Source organism: Pan troglodytes, chromosome 1 (genome assembly GCF_028858775.2).
Source record: "Pan troglodytes isolate AG18354 chromosome 1, NHGRI_mPanTro3-v2.0_pri, whole genome shotgun sequence".
NCBI classification, from domain to species: domain Eukaryota; kingdom Metazoa; phylum Chordata; class Mammalia; order Primates; family Hominidae; genus Pan; species Pan troglodytes.
In genome coordinates, this window is record NC_072398.2 from 129,329,410 (window position 1) to 129,351,072 (window position 21,663).

At 36.5% G+C, this 21,663-nt stretch overlaps 1 protein-coding gene across 2 annotated transcripts in view; it reads left to right on the plus strand.

The window, feature by feature from the left end:
- Positions 1-21,663, plus strand: part of OLFM3 (olfactomedin 3) — a 194,362-nt gene that overhangs the window by 147,510 nt on the left and 25,189 nt on the right. Inside the window, exons 1-3 of one of the 2 annotated variants that reach the window (XM_009426538.5) lie at positions 3,452-3,667; positions 13,474-13,620; positions 19,670-19,825. In XM_009426538.5, coding sequence (XP_009424813.1) covers positions 3,539-3,667; positions 13,474-13,620; positions 19,670-19,825 — 432 coding nt within the window. In that variant the 5' untranslated portion in view covers positions 3,452-3,538. Of the gene's footprint in view, positions 1-3,451; positions 3,668-13,473; positions 13,621-19,669; positions 19,826-21,663 lie in introns of those variants that run through there. The other variant, XM_001139550.8, reaches the window with a different exon arrangement.

The following is a 21,663-nucleotide window of genomic DNA, read 5'->3' on the forward strand; positions in this document are numbered from 1 at the left end:
TTCTACAAATAAAAGAAAAAAATAAAATTCTAATGACAGAACATGCCAATATTATATAAATTACCTATGAGTCATTCTCACTCAATATTTATTTGCTTATTTATTATTTACTATATAAGTCTATCATGAAATATACTCTCTGGGTAATAAAAAGGACAGGCTACTATAAAAAATCTAATGAATAAATATATTAATCAATAGCTTTCAGCATTCCATGAGCAATAATGCACAATTGTAGGTTATATAGTTATTGATCCACTATGAAATTCCACAAAGAAAATAAGTGTGGAGTCAGGTCACATTTTTTGTGAGATTATTAGATTTAGTAATATTTCACTATTTACTAGTGATAGAGAGATTTTGGTTTGTTATTTTGAAGGACTGTATAAGTAATTAAGTTTATAGTTTACCATGAATTGAATAAATGAAAATTGTGGTAGTTTTAAAACTGCATTTTTAAGTTGACCATTTTTTTCATACATGTAGGACACATTATTCTCACTAGTCCATTAAGTTGTTGCAGCCTAGGGAAATTAATTCTTTTCTGAACTCTAGGTGTGGGGCACATTATCATCCAGTGACCCTCTGTACTACAGGTAATGCATATCAGCTGACAATAAATTCTATCTTCTTCATAAAGTTATGCTTCTACCTGTGTATCTTATTCTGATGATTGACATTTATCATCCAAACCCCCAAACTAAAAGTTCTCCCAGGTAATTTCCACTGCCTCACATTTATTCAGTCACTAAGGACTGCCAATTGTTGTGCAGACCTTTATGGAATTCATCCTTTTGAACCTCACTGACAGTTTATTATTTCAGGACCTCATCATCTCTTGCCCAAACCGTGAGAATATACCTCTAAGTGACCTTCCTGTCTCTGATATGCGTTGCACTCTCTGCAGCCCCTGCCTGCCTATCCTGCATCACAAAAATGACTAAGCAATGATTCACAACATAAAACTAATGATCTTACTGCTTTGCTTTAAACTCTTGAATTACATACAAGATAAAGTCCAAACACTTTTGGGTGACCCTGAAGCCCTGAGCTGGTCACAGCCAGCATTTCCAGCTTCATCTCATTGCCAGTGGTAATATCATTACCATTCACACTATGCTTGTGGAACTTCTGCAACTACTGGGTTGCTTGCCCTAAACACAGTCCGCTACTTCTCAATAGACTAATCCTTTCTCCCACTTACAAACTAGGACTCAACTTTTCAAATGGATATCACTTCAGTAGACTATGAGAGTACTGCAAACTATTTAGCTCTTTGCAAATTGCAGCTGTTTTAATTTCCCACAACTAATAATTATTGTAATTTGAGCTTTTCTACTTCAATGTGTATCATTTAAACCTGTTCTAAAAACAACACAGTTTAGCTTCTATGTCGTTCATAAACATCGCCGAATCATAAACTTTTACCATTGTTCTACTTCAATTCTTTAGTGTAGTAATTTGCATCTCTGGAAAATTACAAGAAGCATTCCATTTGTATTGTTTTTCTCTATTTCTTCCTTTCTTTATAATTTGCAAATCAGAGCACTGTTTTCCCCTGACATTCAATCTTATATTCTTCTAAAAATGCTACTATTTTGTAGGCTGATAGTTCATTAATAAGTATAATTACCATCTGCCACCTCATTTCTTAAATTATCTAGTAATTATATGTATGTTGTCTTTCAATTTTGGAAATTAAGCTCTTGAAAAGACACTCCCCCTTCTTTATTAAAGTAAGTTGGAGTTCCAGGTGTATTTTTCAACATTAGATTTGTAAATCCACTTTGCTTTTTGTCATTAACACATTGTAATACTAATGTAAAATTTCACAGGACTTTCTGCTAAGTTTAATACATAAAATATTGTGTCTTTATTGCTTTTTCATATGGCATGATTTTTGAAAGAATAGAAAAGTAATAATATTTGGTTTTGTGGGCACTGTGGTTAAAAAATAAGAGTTGATTAAAGTCATTTGGATATATTTTGAAAAAATAAAATGGCCTGGATTCTAAGCTAATAGTTGCAAGGAAGATTTGAGGAGTCTTTTAGCATCCACCCCAGTTTAAAGCTGTTTTTGAAAGTAAAATATACACACACTATAAATATGTATCTCTTTCAGTTTTATTAATGACATTTTATTTATTTCTCCTGCCAAAACTATTTAAGAAAAATATGTATCTTTGGCTGAAGATTCCAAATACAAACAAGTCCAGAATTCTCCTAAGAAATCGAAACAATACTTTCCCTTTTTGTAACCGATTTCTTTTCATTTAATTTTCATTCATCCATATTTTGTTTTGTGTCTTCTCTTTATATTTTTATTTTAAAACACATATATTGGATAAGACAAAGACCTCTGATTTCTTTCATTTGGAACCTGAGATTTGGATGTGGAAAATTTATAGTATTTATGAAAACAATATAATAAAGTTACCCATAAACCCTGGATTCTATATACCACACTTGCTAATGGAATCTAATAAACAGATCATTGAATTTGAGAGCTGGAAGGGACCTTGGAGAGCATATTTTCCAACATCCTTATATTGTAGAAAAAACTGAAGCCAAGGAATCTTGTCACTGGCCAGTCACATGGCTAACTAGAGGAGAACAAATACTAGATCCTCAGACTTCCTGAGTCCAAGTCCTGTGCCCTTTATACTAAATCACATGTTCTCTCAAGATACAGACTTTCCATATCAGTCCGTCATTCCTCACAAACTGAAAATAGAGTTAACTGAGTTTCCTGTGTGACTGAACACCTACGAAGCAAAGCCTTCATTCTCAAAAGCAAAACTGGAAACACATATAAAATTTCTGTAACAGAAGTTTTTCTGCAAGGCTGCCTTTTCTCTTTTCTGTCTGTTCAGGTGTAAGATGCCTAAAGGTAATGTTTGCCACAAGCAGTAGCTATTAATCTTTGACTATATTTTTAAAGCAATGATGTTAATTTTAGGTTACTTTCTAAAAAAAAAAAAATTATCTCCTACTCTCAATATGATCATCTGGAAAATTATTTGCAGACTTTATTTTCATGTTCTTCCTAAAAGCACTCTGTCCTTGCCCAGAGAAATCTGTAGATATTAAGTTTGGTGTTTGAAATGTGCACTTTGGCAGACCTCCATTTAAAGGTGTATTTTTTTTTTTTAATGAAAGATAAAGAGTAGCTGATTATACTTACACAAACCCCAGAGGAAATGGATTATGTTGATGGTAACTAACTAAAATGGAGCTGGGAAAGCTCAAGTTTCCGCCTCCCTCCAACCTCTGCTCTCTGATAATTACCAACCAAGCCTATCAAGAATATTTTGTTTGATGATCCAGCAAAATGTCTGGTAAGGGAGGAAAAAGAAGGGCAGGGCACTTCCCACGAGGATGGGGGAAGGAGGTTCCGAAGCTTTCCTGGGTGATTAGAGCTGGGGAAGTTGATCTCTTTTCATGCTGTAGATGTGGCGCGCTGCAGTCACGCCTCCCGCTGCCAGCCCGGCACCGGGATCTTAATCAGTCACTATGAAAACTCATTAGCTCCACAGCAATGAGTCCTCCACTGCTGAAGCTTGGCGCTGTGCTTAGTACCATGGCAATGATCTCAAACTGGATGTCCCAAACTCTCCCATCCTTGGTGGGACTGAACACCACGAGGCTGTCGACTCCGGATATCTTAGTAAGTTACTGCGGTGGGTTTGGCCATCTTGAGAAGTAAGTGCATTTAGTGGGCTTTGTTTTGTAAATAGCAAAGGCTAAGATTTTGCTTCTGCCTTTACAGGTCAGCTTCAAAAATGTAGTAACTATGTGGTAACTTTCATCATATTTATTTATTTATAAACACTTTATAGTTATACCCCAAAAATGGACTGCTTGAGAAATGAGCTATGAAAGAGAATACCAGAGTCATTAAATTCTTAAGGGTGAAAAGCTTTAACTATATTACTTGGAAGCTTGGGCAATTCTTAAAAAATATATATATATATATATGTTTTGTTTCTTATTCTTTTACTTATTTTAATATCTGTAAAAATCTTCATAATTTTTCCCACAAAGTAAGCTACAAAGTATATTCTGTCAAATCTAGTTCTGCTACAGCAGATTCTTCCTTGGAATGCAATGCCTGTGACTATTTGCAATGAATTCACTCAAAGAAACTAACATCTTTTAAGCATAAATGAATGAAAAAACTCGCCAATTTAAAGCCTGCCCAAAATTCCTTTAAGAAAGCTAAGAAACATGAGCAATAGAAAACTTACTTGATAAAAACATCTTCCTGTATTTTTAATATTTTATGAAGACTTCCTATCACAAGACTATCTTGTATAATCTTCATTCATCTAAAATTAATGGCTTTTTAATCCTCCCTACTTTCTAACAAAGTATTTCCTGATCGTTTGAAGCAAGGTTCAGTGAGCAACGTGTTTGATATTTCAAAGAAAAATGAAAACTATTGTTTTTTGAAATAGAAATTTACAAATTCAAATAAAAGGAATTTCTTAGAAAATAATTCCTCTGCCCTGAAATAAAAGATACAGAAGCCAAACTAGGGGTTTTCACTTTCATGTGGGTTACTCCAGTGGATCAGAAAAAGTCAGATATGGAAAGAAAAGTAGCCCTCCATTTCCAAGTGTTATTTGCAGTTACTAATAATAATATATCAACCAATGTTAATCAACTGAGTATAGTCTGACCAAAAAATTAAATAATTTTCCAGATTCTCCCAGTGCTTAAGGCACCAGCAGAGCACATACAAGCCACACTTTGACCTGCTTTTACATTTTCATTTCCCTTAGGTTACTTATGGAACCCCAGAGCCTCCATTGCTGAGATCCTCTTCCCTACCTGCATGAAGTGGCCTGGCAGGAAGGATGTAAAAGAGATTTGGAGTTACAAAGAAAGCAAGAGATAGACATCAATAAACAATTACAAAACATAAACTTATATTATCTAATATTTACTGAGCCAATTTTTTTTTCAATGTCCAAGCACCAGATTTCAACAACATCATTGTTGAATTAACTCTTGCAGGATAATGAATGTAAACTGAGGTACTAATGAATGAGTTATATTTCAAACTTTGCACCTTGATTCTGACATGTATATTTTTTATGTATATAGACACTGGCTTGGTTATTTTTTTATTGTTGACTGATGAGAATGAAATTTCCAAAATTATACATGATTCTCTTAGGATTTCTAGTTATCTTACAAGTAAATTAAATATCTTTACTTACTGATTGAAAAATTGTTAGTTGAAAAATATAAAGAATTGCTGTATGTATGTATATGTTTTGACACAGACAATTCTTACTTTTGATTCCCCCCCTTTGCAAAAAAAAATAATAAGAAGAACAAAAACAGAAAATGTAGAAAAGGTTTCACTATGGCTACTGAAAATAAATCAGTAAATGGTATTCACTGGAATGGAGAAAACTTTTTTTGGATGTTTCTTTTTTTTATTTTAGGTATGCTTTCCAGAAGAGCAATGTCTATGACATTTCCCTAATTATCCAAATGAGTGCTCATACTTTAAGATTCCCATAGTGAAGAATGAATGCATCAGTATCTCTTAGACTAGGAACATAAAATGTTAATGCTAGAAAGGTGGAAAGGATCTTAGAAACCATCAAGCCAGTTATGTTCATACTATTTTTAGCAGCAGATTTTTTTTTTGCAAATTAAATCTTATATGTGCTAAATAAATATTTTTGAATAAAACAAAATGAAAATTCAAAACATAAAAGAGGTCTTAGGTCAGATAATAAATGATTGGGAGAGGCATTTACTGGGCCTCCACCATGTGTTATCTCCCCACACAATCAACTCCTTGCCTCAGTCAAGATATCTCCTTAGAAATCTTAGGGCTCTCAAGACTTTAGTTGGAAATATGACTGATCTAATTCAGCCTCATTATTCTACAAATGGGGAGACTAACTGGAAATATTTAAGCCACCAATCAGATTTCCCCCATTTGGTTAATGGCAGAGGCAAGTGTGGAACCAAGTTACATGACTACCTCCCTACTCAACAAAGCTATTTCACCATTGCTTTGCCAGTCATTGGCCCTCTTGGTCCCCGGTGCCCCACTAGGTTCTCACTACCCTGCTCAGATTGTTTCCATGTCCCTGGATTCTTCTTCTTTCCCTCCTACACACCAACACCTTCATCCTTTAAAGTATGTTTTCTCATCTCCCTGGCCTCATAGAATTGGAGAAAAGCTATACTCTCAATTATGTCATAACCATTCCCAAAGGTTTTGCATTTATAAAGAAGAAAAAAATCCTCCTTTCTTGGCATTTTAGGCATGTGGCAAAGCAGTGAAAGCGGTTCTTTTGCTTAGGGGATTCTTCCTGCTGCCTCTCAAATAATTCCAAGGGACCTTTACTGCTGCTTCCACATGGAGGGCCAGCAAAACTCTTCCCTTAGATGGAAGGGTTGACAGCTCCCTGGCTCACTAGGTATTGCTGTAAAGTAGTAAACCAGCTCTTCTCATCAATTTTCCCACTCCATGTTCTCACTTTAAACAGTATGAATGGGATGAGTTTGCAATATACCACACGCACACGCAAACGCAGGTCTTGAAATCTGAATGTTCATGGAATATGCAGAGGTTAAAAAAACAGATTAACATAAATACGATGGTTTAAGAAAAGCAGATTTACACAAATATGATCATAGTCCTTTTTTAGAATGATAGTTTCAAATGACCTGGAAAAAGAAAACCAGGAAAAATAGGGTTTAAATCATTAAATGGCAATTAAATCAATTTATGGCAGGTACCTCTGAAACAGGACACATTTGATTATCTCAAAAGCTGAAAGGGGTTTTAAAATTTCCAGGATGTTTTTATTAGTAAGTAGTTAAATACAGCTCCTTATTAGGGGAATAAGCTCCCTCTTGTTTTTCTCAGAATCTTGAAACATTCCTTTATCCTTCTTGTTGGCCCTGTTTTCTTTCTTTTTTATTCCCCTTCCAATCTATCCACTGGGCCCATCAGCCTTTGGAGGCATTGGTTTCTGAGCAGAGGAAGCCTCAGCTCTCAGAAAGCTCAGGCTCCCTCTGGCGCGTCTCTTGAATGCAGAGTAACTTCCCCTAGAGGCTGAGCTTCTGAGAAATCCCTCATGCTGTGGGCTTCACACCAGGAAGACCCTGGGAAACAGCAATTAAAAAAGTTGAGGACATTCAGCAGACACCCGCTGTTCTCAAATAGTCAGCCCTACTGCTGTGATGGGAAGAGGCCTCGAAGGAACCTGTGGGCATGTCATTTGTTTTGGTACATTTTCAAAGGTCTAGCTGGCTTCTCCTCATGAATAACTACTTTGATGAGTTAGTCAATTTAAAGTTCTATAAAATGAGTAGAATCCCCTGAAATGAACTGTCAATATCTTCTAAGCTTCTTAACCTCAATTAACCAATGTGTTTTAGTCCTGGATGAAGATATCTGATTTAACTGATTTGTATATGACTGTTTTTCCCCCCAAATTCTGTTTTCCTTCCCTAAACTCTTAGGTAATGCTCATTTCGTGATAGGGCAACTGAACAAATTAAGGAGGGAAGCCAGGTGAGAGAACAGAATGGCAAATCTTGATGGTGACAGAGAATATGATCATTGCTTTCTTATAGAAGAATCCTCACATGAATAAGAGAGTAGATTTATTCTAGCTTGAGTGCCTGAAGCAAACGTAGGGCCAAAGAAGGAAAACTGCAGAGAGAGGAGTTCGGCTCTCATGCCTCCTGCTTTTCTTCAGTGGAGGGGGCTGCCTGTAAAGCAGTGAAATCCCTTTCATGCAGAGGTCGAATGGAAACACAAGGAGAATTTGTAGATGTTCCATTGTGTGGAAAGACATGGGACTAAATATGACTTCTAAGGACCTCCCTAAGTCTAAGTCATTGTGATTTCCAAAGGGCATAAGCAGAGGTGACCAACCTAAATTTATTATTATTATTATTTTCAGACAATCTCACTCTGTCACCTAGGCTGTAGTGCCATGGCACTATCTCGGCTCACTGTAGCCTCGACTTCCCAGGCTCAAGCCATCTTCCCACTTCAGCGGCCCCCCATCTCACCCCACTTAGTAGCTGGGACTATAGGCTACCAGGTCCAGCAATTTTTTGTATTTTTCCTAGAGATGAGGGGGTCTCATTATGCTGCCCAGGCTGGTCTCAAACTCCTGGGCTCAAGCCATCCACCTGCCCCAGCCTCCCAAAGTGTTGGGATTATAGACCTGAGCCACTGCACCCTAACCTAAATTTGATAATGTTTTTGGTTTTTATTCATTATTATTATTATTATTATTGCTTTTATAGTTGTTTTTTCTTAAAGCCTGGAGGTTTCCTTCAGTGAAGAATATGCGTTTCTTATTCAGTCCTAAGTATTATTATAAGTAATCGCAAGAAAACAGCTATGCAGTGACATCCATACTAACACATCCTCCAGAACACAGCTCCTTTTGGCGTGGTCTGTCAACATCTCTCTAATTCCTGTCCTCACATTTTCTTGTCTCCACAACTGAAGCCATTAGCATGCTAAACCACATATCACTCTCTGGGACCAAGCCTATCTTCAGACAGAAAATTTCTCAGGGATTTTTCATCACTCAGGTATCTCCACTCTAACTCAAGTAAGTTTTAATAAACAGATTTATTTAGGCTTTATTTCCTCCATTTGTACAACACTTTCAGTAGCTATATCCCTTTTTGTCCTTTTTATGGAATACCCAGAAAATCAGGATAATACAAAAAATCTAGCAATATTCGATCAGTTGATTTTCTTCTGTTCAAAGGATCAGAATTCTCTTACTTTGCCTGTCCCTCCATCTAGACCCTGATAAATGATTGTCGTCCCTTCCACAGGAATATCTGACTATATATTGCAGAGCCTGTACTGCTACCTGTTCCTCTGAGGCACCAATGGCTACTTGTTTCCATGCTGTTTGGATAATGCCCTCTACCTGCCTGGGTGCATCTCTTCTCATCAACTACAGTGGGGCCTGTCTTCTCTATAGCAGTGTTTATGGTTACTGGTGAATGGACATAGATGATCTATCTACATTTATCCAAAGAGGATGCGCATAAAAACCTCTGGGCTAAAAATTGGGGAAAGCTGGTATAAGTCCTATATATGGCATTAACAAAATGGATGACTTGTAAAACATGTTTAAGTTCTTTGAGTATTGGTTTCCAGTTTCCTCATAAGTAAATTTAAATACTCTCTCTTTCTAAGGATAGTTCGTTCAAGAAAAGTGAGACTAAAACAATAGCAGGGATTTTATAAGCAAAAAATCTATTGAAATGCAACGTAGTTTGATTATTTTTTACTTTTACTTGTCAAGCCTCAAGATCCTTCTTTCCTATTACAAAGCCCCTGAAGCCTTAGAACTATCATACACTAGCTTTATATTTATAAAGCACAGCTTTGTAATTAAGTTATAAGCAAATAATCCAGATTTGCAATACAATTGTTAAAACTATAATTTTAATTATCCTATTTAGAGCATTCTTAAATATTTTATGAGTTTTACAATATTAAAAACTGCTCAATACTTCATTTAGTTCTTCCAATTAACACGAAAGGTTCAAAGAGAACTGCATCAGTAATCACTGTGATTATTAATGCTTTGGGTACCAGTAAACTATATGTACCCTCCAGGTCTAAGCACTGAGCTTCACAGTAGTTCAGAAAATGCTACCAAGGTTATAATCATTATGTATGAAAGGGTATTAAAATAATTGATGGTGTAGTGTGGTGGTTAAACTTCACTCTCTGTTGGGAGGCCGAGGTGGGCAGATTGCTTGAGTCCAGGAGTGCGAGGTAGGCCTGAGCAACATGGTAAAACCCCATCACCAAAAAAGATACAAAAATTAACTGGGCATGATTGTGTGTGCCTACAGTCTCAGCTACTCAGGAAACTGTGGTGGGAGAATCACTTGAACTCAGGAGGCAGTGGTTGCAGTGAGCTGAGATCACCCCACTACACTTCAGCTTGGACAACAGAGCGAGATCCTGTCTCAATTAAAAAAAAAAAAACCTCTGAAATAAGACTCTCTCAGTACAAATCCCAGGTCTGCCTAAAAGGCAGATTTACACAAATCTCCCTACTCGCTGGCTGATACTCCCTGCGTGACTTTGAACAAGTTCCTTCCTGTCTCTGAGTCTGTTTCCTCATCTGTATAATGGGCAGAATACCACCACCTAGTCCATAGGTGTATTATAATATTCGAAAGCAATAGCACATATGAACTGCCAGGTAATGAATAGAACTCCATTAATGATTGCTATTCCTGTTGCATGTTTTATTGACACCTAAATAATTGTTCTTATATGTTAAAATTGGAGCAAGTCTTTTCCAAAAAACTTCTAAATACGTCCTTCCATCCGAGATCTTAGTTGGTTTTATTTTGATTCTCTTTTCAATGCCAGCATGGGTTCTGTAAAAGAGAACACTAGAAACACTCATAAAGCTTCTTCTATTTATCACTGACCCCAACACAGAGGTCTCTATCAAAACCCACAGGACTGTCAAGCACTCATCTTTTCTATTAGGTTTTTTCCTCTTTGAGTTACCTTTTTCTTGTCAAAAAGCTGGCTTTTTATAGTTTAGATCATTCAAAGTAACTCTGTAGTAGAGAAGGTCATGACTCTTTTCACTGATTCTTACAATAAGACAATTGGAAGTACAAACAAGTCTGGAGTCTTTAGTTTTATTGAACTGACACTTCAGGGGAAATGCTAAATGAACATTAAACCCTCTTCACCTTTCCCACTTCCCTGGTTCCAGAGAGCAACTGACATGGAGTTCTGTCATGATGAGCTCCACACTAGTTAGCCAAACACTTGGCAAGTGCACGTCAATATTAATGCTGCCAGGTTTAATAATCAGTGTTTGGACTGCTGTTAAAATATTTTAATATTATAATTGGGTGGCCTCTCATCCTTTGTCCAATAGATTAATTTATCCTAGTGACAAGCCTCAATTTTCTGGCATATTTTAGATTTACGTCCAATGTTAGGAGATGCCCAGCTAAAACTGCAGGGCTTATGTCCAGATACATCAATCGCATACTGTTACTCAACTTGAACCTTTAATTATATCATTGAAATTACTCTGCTAAGCTGTTTCTATTTCCATTCTGTGGGTAGTCTGCATTTTAAAAAATAATACTAAAAGACTAACCCAGTAATCTCTAAGATCTTATCTAATTTGAATAATGTAAAATTCTAAGTACATCTTTCCATCCTAACTGGATATTCAAGCATAAGAGCTAGAAAGAAGGGATGGGGAGAATGTTAACGAGTCTGACCCCCAAAAATAAAAGGCAGCATTGGAAACATCTATGAATTAATTTTTTTAAAGGAGTTAGAAGATAAGACATTCAAAAGATATGTCTGGTACCATTTCCTTTATGTAATAGATCAAGGATGATGACTTGGTATCATCATGAGTTTCTTGAGTTTATAATTTTTAGCATCCCCAATATTTGCTCATGATTGTTGTTGGAAGGCCTATCGGCACCTAGAAGTAGTTATCATTAAAGCTTTCAGAAGAAAAAGACCTTTGTGGTGGTTTATGGTATGTGATGAGCTAGAACCTAGGACAAAGTATACAGGAGATTGTGTCTCTTCTGCTATGAATTCTAAAGACAGAAGACTCCACATACTATGGTAAATCTGTGGAGAAAGAAGTCAACCTGGTTCATGCTTTAGTTACTTTAAGAATTTGCTCCTGGCCCAGCGCGGTGGCTTAGAGCTTTAGTCGCAGCACTTTGGGAGGCTGAGGCAGGCGGATCACCTGAGATCAGGAGTCTGAGACCAGCCTGGCCAACATGGTGAAATCCAACTCTACTAAAATAGCTTCTATCTGTATAATGAAAAGAACTTTTTAATGGAATATCAGGAGAAGCTAGAAAAATAAAACCATCAAGTTTATTAATGCAGACACTTCTAGTTTACAGAATTTCAAGTCTACATGTGGTAACTTTCTTCCACTGAAATTTATTTATGAAAATAAATTTGTTTGGTGTACATTATTTGGAAGTCTATTGATGTTCTTGCTGAAAAATGATTTCATAAAAAATAATAATGCTCATCTTTATGCTTGATAGAGTCTACTTGATAGGTCAAATAGGAAATATTTACATTTCTAATAGCTGGGCTGGTTGCAGTGGTTCATGCCTGTTATCCCGGCACTTTGGGAGGCCGAGGCGGTTGGATCACATGAGCCTAGGAATTCAAGACCAGGCTGGCCAACATAGTGAAACCCCATCTCTACTGAAAATACAAAAATTAGCCAGACATGGTGACACATGCCTGTAATCCCAGCTACTCAAGAGGCTGAGGCAGGTGAATCGCTTGAACGTGAGAAGCAGAGGTTGCGGTGAGCTGAGATATCGGCTGAGGTGGGAGGATTGCTTGAGCCCAGGAGGCTGCAGTGGCTGTGATCTCACCCCTGCACTCCAGCCTGGGTGACAGAGTGAGGTTTTGTCTATATATAAAAAAAATAGCTGGATATAAGCTAATTGTTGAAATGAGATATGTGAAAGGCAAATGACAATTCTAGAAAATATACATTAAATACCTAATGAATAGTACAGACAGTTTCTTCACAACAGGTAGAAATCACAAGGGCTGAATAAATTCATGGTTTATAAAGGAGGCATTCCAAGCAGGAAAAATGAAATGAGCGACATAAAAAGACATGAATCAACATGGCATGCTTGCACGACGCACACAGACCGATTTGGTTAAAGGTTTCTGTTGGATGGTACAGAAGATAAATCTAGAAGCATAAATCATAGAAAAACTACAGTAGAACTGGAATACCACCCCTTCACACTTGAGTTCTAAGAAGGTAGAGTGATAAGTGTACAGAAGTTTTTGGGAAAATCAATTTGGCAGACTCTGCCAAAAACTCTAAGTCCTCTAAGAGTCTGCATTTCTTGCAAAATAGTGCTGGTCTAATTATTTTTAACCTACGTCATCAATGATCTCTTTTCCACTTTATTAATAACTAAGTCTTCAATATATGGGAAACCTCCCTGAAACAGGACTTTGTTTCAGAATATCACACATGAATTACAATTAGAAAATAATATATTAATATTAGTAATTGTCATTTACTGTTAAGAAGATCTTATGTAGAAAGACGAGTCATATGTGATTAAGTAGTTACTAGATGCTTCTAAAGTTGCATTAAAATGTCACAAAATAGAAAAAGCATTGGGAAATAGTATGAGAGCAAAATCAGTTACTAATATGGCACCTGAAGACAAGAAAGGATCTTGTTTTGGACATTGATAAGGAGGGTACACTGAATGAAGCTATACTGCCTATATAAATTGTTTAATATCTCTCTGCTAACTTTAAAGAATGAAAACACAAAGTTAAATTATCAAAAAAGTGTTTTACTTGAAATGCTACAAACCAACACTCTTTTTATCCTATAACAGGAGTCTGTGTTTTATGTTTCCCTTTGGTTTCCTCAGACTCAGATTAGTCCTAAAGAAGGGTGGCAGGTGTACAGCTCAGCTCAGGATCCTGATGGGCGGTGCATTTGCACAGTTGTTGCTCCAGAACAAAACCTGTGTTCCCGGGATGCCAAAAGCAGGCAACTTCGCCAACTACTGGAAAAGGTAGGTGTCCTGTGTCCCCTATGCATATTTTTAGTAAAATCGACCATTCTTTCAAAAGGAAATATGGTAGAGCCGATAATAATGAAGAGGATTCTTTTGATTTTTGTCCCTCTTCTCAGATAAGCTTTTTTTTCTGATCCTTGAAAGGGTTACCTCAAGCTTCCTGCTATTGTCTTTGTCCTATTTCTATGACTTTTTACTTTTTCTAACCTTGCCACCTTAAGACTGGCTCTCTACCATATATCTTAATCTCTAGTTGATATCTCATTAAGGAAAAAAAAAAACCATCTTATTCTGATGCCAAAAATTCAGCTCCACTCTCAGGATCACACTAGACTCTTGGAGCTCAAACTTTTGAATCCCATAACAACCTTGCAATAAAGTTAAAATAATTGCATGTGATATGCAAGCTATCTGGACAGATAATGAATAATTCCAAGTGTTTATCATCATTCTCTAAGTGATTCCTTTTAACATTAAGCTCTTCAATTTCATTCAATACCATTCTCTCCATAATTTACTTAATATGGATTCATAACAATCAAATGCAGAATGTCTTTGATTTATTCTCTTTTACACATAAATGTGAGCTCATGAAAGGTTATTTATGTTTAGTTGGGAGGGAGGAAAACCAATGAATCGTTCTGTCAAATATTCTCACTCAGACTTTCACTGTGCTGGGCTCTAAATGTAGTAAGACAGCTGGAGTGGCCAGATTATGGAAAGATGATGTGTTTGGATTCTAAATGTCATTAGGAATAATAAGAAAATTAGGTAGTATGTGTTCTAGAGGACATCATGCTTAACAATTGACTCTGTGTGATGTCATTTTCATGATCACCCACACATTTATGGCATTGAATAGAAACTTTTTAACAAAAAATGAAGAGAAGCTAGAAAAATGAAATCATCAAGTTTTTTAATAGAGACACTCATTATTTACACAATTTCAGGCTGCCATGGTGACTTTCTTCCACTGCTACATAGTGAAAATGAGTTTCCTCTGTATATATTATTTGCAAGTATATTGATGCTCTAAGATTTTAGGATTTTTTCATGTGCTTATACAAAGCTTAGTCTGTTTCTCCTTCCCCTCTGCTTGAAGTTATCATCACCTATTGGCCCTTTCTTCTTAAGCCTCCTTTTATGGCAAGATCCCATCCTTCTGGATCCCTCAATATCTGTCATCCAACAAGAGCATATGTCATTTTCATTCAGAATAATGACTTCAGCTAACATGCATCTAACTATTAGAAACCATGACAAGGCCAGGTGTGCTGGCTCACGCCTGTAATCCCAACACTTTGGGAGGCCAAGGCAGGTGGATCACCAGAGATCAGGTGTTGGCAACACAGCCTGGCCAACATGGCAAAAACACCATCTCTACTAAAAATCCAAAATTAACTGGGCATTGTGGTGTGCACCTGTAATACCAGCTACTCAGGAGGCTGAGGCAGGAGAATCTCTTGGACCTGGGAGGCGGAGGTTGCAATGAGCCGAGAACTCACCACTGCACTCCAGCCTGGGTGACAGAGCAAGAATTATGATTATTCTTGAGTTTATTTTCCAAAGTTGATTTTTTTATTTATATAAAAATTCAAATATATATTTTGTTTGTTTACCAGGGAAATTATTTACATTAGTAAAAAGATCTAATCTTTTACATCCAATTTTGCTTTCCTGTTAAATTGTATTTCCCTTCAGATAATCAATGTTCTTCACCAAATCTTCTTTTCTACCCAGAAATATCTTTTTTTCTACATAAACTAAGGTGAGAGATTTTCTTAGACACCATACTTTATCTTCTGTGTTGCTATTTTTCAGTACAGCATTACATACTCACACCTACACATACACTCAAACATTTCTTCAAAAATCAGTTGAAAAAATTAAAATAAAGTATAAATGTCAGAAAGTGGATAATTCCCTTTACAGGCTCAAAGTAAAATGTATTTCATAGCTATGATAAAACTGGGAAGTAGTGAAAGATGAAGAAAGCAAAAATGTATGAAAGCATTATATTGGTTGGTTGAAAATAATAATAGAAATTAATATGACCACTCCATCCATCCAACATGTAATTTGTCTGAATGTTTTCAAGAAATTCTAGAACATAATACCTTAAAAAAATTATTAATACATAAATGACAAAAAACAAAATTTATTCAGAAAATTGGAGTCACCACAAGGCAGATGTATTAAACTTACCCTATGGTAGTTTTAGAGCAACAGAGGAATCGTAAATTGTGTGCACTCTTTTACAGTGGCCTGAAGGAGGTTAAGTAGCACTGGTTTGCTGCACTGATCCAAGAAAAGATGTCTGAGATATCACAGTATTTCAGACTGAGCCAGTCCCTTGCTTATCTCTCTATAGTTTCACATATATCCAAGGCACCAAAGGGCAAACAAGAGCATGACCTTTAAGCACCTCCTTCACTTTTAACCAAAAAGATTGATTTAGTCATATATAAGGGAATATTGTTAATAAAGACAATATTTACAACAATAGTTCCCATTATTAGTATATTTTGTATTATATTTTGTATCTACTTCATTAAATCCTTATAGAAGGGATAGTTATCTTTCTAAGTTTATGTAAAAGAAAACTGGTGGTTTTTAGGTTGAAAACTTTCCATTGTCACTCAATCAGTAAGTTGTGGCTCTAACAGATCCGTTTGCATTTTCTCAATGCTGTACCAGTGTCATATAAAATCCCACTGGTATATCCATACTTATTTAAGTGATGCTTTGTTTACCATTTAACAGGTATTTATATTATTGAATATTAGAAAAAATATAATTGGTTTCACAGTATTTCAGGTCTTAGTATGCCAAAACTAAAATTGCTTACCTAAAAAATTGTTTGTTAACTATGTAGCTTCCCTGTACAGTTAAAGATGTCTTGTATTATCTAAGTCAATATTTCCTAAAGTGTGATTTTTTTAAATAGGACACTGCCATCATCCTCACCAATGACATAAGTTTAAGAAACATTGTACATGATACTTCACTCTTGAAGATTTCTAATACACAGTTTACTACTAAAGTTTTTGTTAAGTCCTACAGTCAAGAAATCGGTTTATATGTGTTAAATTCAAGGCTATCCAAACGTATTTAATTAATAGACCTTTTTTTTCAAGTGGCCACCTCACTAATTATGAGTGAGAGTGAAAATCAAAGTTAATTTGTGTTTAAGTCCAGAAAAGCCCCAGATATCTTATTTATACAAAGAACCAGAATAAATAAAAATTCCAAAAGAATTATCCAGGAAGGGCGACAATGAGCTTGCCAAACTATGCTGAGAGATCCTAATCACAGAAACACCTCTGGAAAGCTGAATCACAGAACAACCGCAGAGATAAGCCAACAAAAAGAGGGAACATAGCAGACAGTTCTCCTTCCCTACTCATGTCGTCATGGGTATTCAGTCTCCTGTGTCATCAGGAAACTGATGCTCTGTAGGCCTCTATAGCCAGTGGGAAACTAAACAATCCTAGTTATAACCAGCAAGAGATGCTTAAGACAACCTGAAGCCAAATCCTGGCCAATTAGACAGCTCTAGCTCTAGCCATTACCCCAAATGTAGCTCCTCTAATTACACATGATTCTGCAATATAGGTCACCATCAAGCCTTAGCAAAAATTATCTCAGTGCATTTTCCTGTAACACAAATGAAGTTGCAAATTAACTTTATAGGGCGAGTCAAAGGCAGAAATAAAGACAGGCTATTTTAACTTTATCCAGAATACCTCATCTTGCCCATCATTTTCTAATTGTATAGACTTGGCCCAGGTACACAGAATTATTACCAGGATATCAGCCATGCTAATGATAGGTGTCCTCACAGACAAATGCCATATTTAAATACATAGACAGTTTTTTTTAATGCAAATGGCTTTTCCTTATACATGTTTAACCACAAATGAAGTTAGAAAATTATGTTGAAAGCATTGCATTTATCCACAATGGCGTTACCATGCTTCCAATGTTGTCTTAGTAATTTTGTGCTAGATTAAATATTTTGAAAATTAAAAATAAAGCTTTCTGAATATTAAACTTTTAGTAAATTAAGAAATACTTACATTCCTGTAATGCTGTTGCCTAACCAGAGACAGGAGGAGGAAGACTCTCCTTAAAATTCTAAATACTTATTATTACTATTACAAACCCAAGATAATTTTACTCAATAAATATTCACTGAACGCTTACTCTGTGCCTGGTTCCGTGTAAGGTCTTGGAAATGGAAGATATGAGTAAGACACAGCTTCTAACCTCATGGAGCTCACAAAGGGAACGCCACTTCCCTGCCCCTACTCCACACCCACATAACACAATTAGTTTTAAGATAAGCCAGACTGTAATGTGTCCTAAAAGGACAGGATCCAAATAGGACAAGATGATGGATCAAGATAGCAGAGGGAACAGAAAATGGTGAAAAAAAGGCAAAGAACTGAGGCAGGCCAAGACAGTATTCATTGCCTTTTTCCAATATTATAGTTCTAAGGAATGTATCAACTATGGAAACTTTACAGCTGGCTGATCCATTTAGCATTGCCACTTTATCTGATGACAAAAATTTGTGTCTGAACAAGTCATCCCTTTGTAAATCACATGTTTTCAATGAAAATAACTTTTTACTGATTATATGTGTGTGCATGTATTTGTATTTGATTTAGAATAAACAGATTGGCTGGACGCAGTGGCTCACACCTGTAATCCCAGCACTTTGGGAGGTCATGGTGGGTGGATTACTTGAGGTGATAGTCATCAATGTGATGAAACTCCGACTCTAATAAAAATACGAAAATTAGTCAGGCGTAGTGGCGTGCACCTGTAATCCCAGCTACTCAGGAGACTGAGACAGGAGAATTGTTTGAACCCAGGAGGCGGAGGTTGTGGTGAGCTGAGATCATGCCACTGCACTCCAGCCTGGGTGACAGAGCGAGACTCCGTCTCACAAAAAACAGCAACAACAACAAAAGCAACAAAAAAGATCAAATTTTATGAAGATCTTTACATTTGCTTTTCTCATTGAAATCTTTCTATGTTGAGCAGTACTTCTCAAACTTTAATAGACATAGGAATCACTTGGGAATCTTGATAAATGTGTATTTTGATTCAGTAGTTCTGGATGAGCATTTCTGAAATTTTGCATTTCTGACAAACTCCTAGGTGATACCAAAATTGTTGCTTTGAGTACTAACAGCATAGAGATCTATCTTATTCTTTATAATGGGTCATTCATATTCTATTTCTCTATTTAACACATCCCCTGTTATTAGATACTTTCTCTTTGTTTTCAGATTTTTGTTGCTACAAAAATTAGACCAGTCATTTTTTCCTCTCATTTCTGCATGCGTTATAGGTTACCTCTTTTTTACTTCCAAATAGCCCAGGGTTCAGCGAACCTGGGATGGTGCCATTGGCTTAAAATGTGTTTAAGTCCTGTCTACCAAGCACTTGATGCAGTTACCATTTTCCAGGTCCCTCAAACACTATGCTGTCCAATTTAGGGAGTGTTCTAGTACTGCTACCACTTGTCTTAGTCAATTCAGTCTCACCCCTGGGAGTACTTTAGACCCATTAAGAACTTACTGAGCTAGGATGAATGCATTCTAGGCCTCTTCGACACTTCACTACCATCCACAATTGCTAAACATCCTAAATATTTAAGAAGTCAGAATTAGTACTTACAGAAACAACTTATTTTGACATTTAACAGGTTGGGATGTTATTAGCTTACAAAGCCTTAAAATGAAAATTCTATTTTTAAAGCTTATTTTTCTAGTGTATTAAGCCCATTTATATTCAGTCAGTTCTAATGCTAGAATGCCCGTTTTTAAATTTCCTGTCTAGGTATAATTTTCTCTTGCTGAATTCTTTAAATGTTTATAATGAAGAATTGTTCTTCTGAAAATGTGTCATATGGGAACCCAGTTATGAATTTGGCACTTCTAGTTTTTATGTTAACGGCATTTTTGCTATTTCTTAGTGATTGCACAAACCTGCAAACAGATAATAATGTACAGACAATATTCTTGTTCAACAGGTTCAGAACATGTCCCAGTCTATTGAAGTCTTAAACTTGAGAACTCAGAGAGATTTCCAATATGTTTTAAAAATGGAAACCCAAATGAAAGGGCTGAAGGCAAAGTTTCGGCAGATTGAAGATGATCGAAAGACACTTATGACCAAGCATTTTCAGGTAGGTTTGACTTCTGCAATCTTGTCAATCCAAATCAGACATGGAATGGGATGGACAGCAGTGGGGCACTCAGCTAGAAATGACTGTGCATTGGCCCATATGTGCAAGGTAAAAGACTCATGGGGGATTTCAGTCATCTCTCCACTGAAACTGACCATTAGCTGGTAGGAAGACATGGAAGTCTTGCTATAGAAAAAGCTTCATTCTTGTAGAGTTTGGTGGAGTTTCTGAAACAAGGGAAATTTCCCCAAGGAAAATTAATAATTAAATTATAAATGTTTCTCTAATGGTTTTATGCCCTGCTAATATGAAGAAAGATGTAGATGATATAAATTATTTAAAGAAATAACTATGCCATTAATATGAGCATGTGGAGAGAGTTGTTTCATAAATTTATCCAAATAAAGTATTTTTCTAGATTTTAAGTGTTGTATTGGCAATTATTTACAAATACTGAAAATGGAGAAAAAATCATGCTATGTCAACTTTTGTTAACTATATATGAAAGAGTTATGAATTTTAAGAAAAAACTCGGCTGGGCGCGGTGGCTCACGCCTGTAATCCCAGCACTTTGGGAGGCCGAGGTGGGCAGATCACAAGGTCAGGAGATTGAGACCATCCTGGCTAAACAGGTGAAACCCCGTCTCTACTAAAAATACAAAAAAAAACTAGCCGGGTGTGGTGGTGGGCGCTGGTAGTCCCAGCTACTCGGGAGGCTGAGGCAGGAGGATGGCGTGAACCTGGGAGGCGGAGCTTGCAGTGAGCCGAGATAGCGCCACTGCACTCCAGCCTGGGCAACAGAGAGAGACTCCGTCTCAAAAAAAAAAAAAAAAGAAAAGAAAAAACTCTTGGTCTGCTAATGCAATCTGAGCTCCCATTAAAAGTAAACCACTTGCCTTACCTAGGCACAGCACATAGTTCATAAAACACTGTGGTTGCCCACTTAATAGCCTCTGGTTTTCTTGTCAGTTAGGAAGTGAGATTCACTGCTGATGTTGAGGGAGTGGATCTGAACACAAGTCCTTGGGCAAGGAAAGGAGTGCTTCCTACACATAATGGTGGCTGGTGGGGAGCTAGTGAGGAACATGTAACTGAGTCTCTGCATAACACATTTGAATGTGGCAGAAAGTTTCATGGTTTTGTAAGTTTCTTCAGTGGTACTCCAGAGACTGAGTAGAGAGGTATAGAAGAGCATTACACCCTGAACTGGTTTTAAAGTTTTACCCAGAAGGTCACAAAGGAAGAAAAAGAGGGCAAGAAAGTTGAGGGTATTGAAAAGAGAGGGGACTGAAGTGATTAATCATGAGGTTTAAATTGAAGAGAGAAGTAAGCAAAACCAGCAGGTTAAGTAATTAGGACAAATTAGAGCAAGATTTAGAATATACTTAAATTTAAAGATTATTGAAAATGAGAGTGTGAGTGAACTGGATAAATAGGAAACTTATGGATAAATGGTAAACAGAGAAGAATATGAGGATGAAGAGCAAAAGAATTAATTTTAGCCAGTATTTATTGAGCACATACCACATACAAGGTGCGATTGGCCCCTCTGTTGGATGTATTATACGTAATCTGTCTTCTATGAAAGACAACTAACAGGCAGGTGAATTAATGGTGAATAGAGGCATAAACATTACTTATGAGCACAAAGGGAGGAGAAATTAATTTTGATTTTAAAAGACCAGGAGAAGAGTTATGAAAAAGCAGTTTCGTACTAGTGACCCTACTTCCTCCACTATTAAATTATAGGGGGATCAAGAAAACCAAAAGATTTACTATGTCAATTTTCAATTCTCAGGGTTAGAGTGTAGATGGTAAAATAATAATGGGAACCCAAT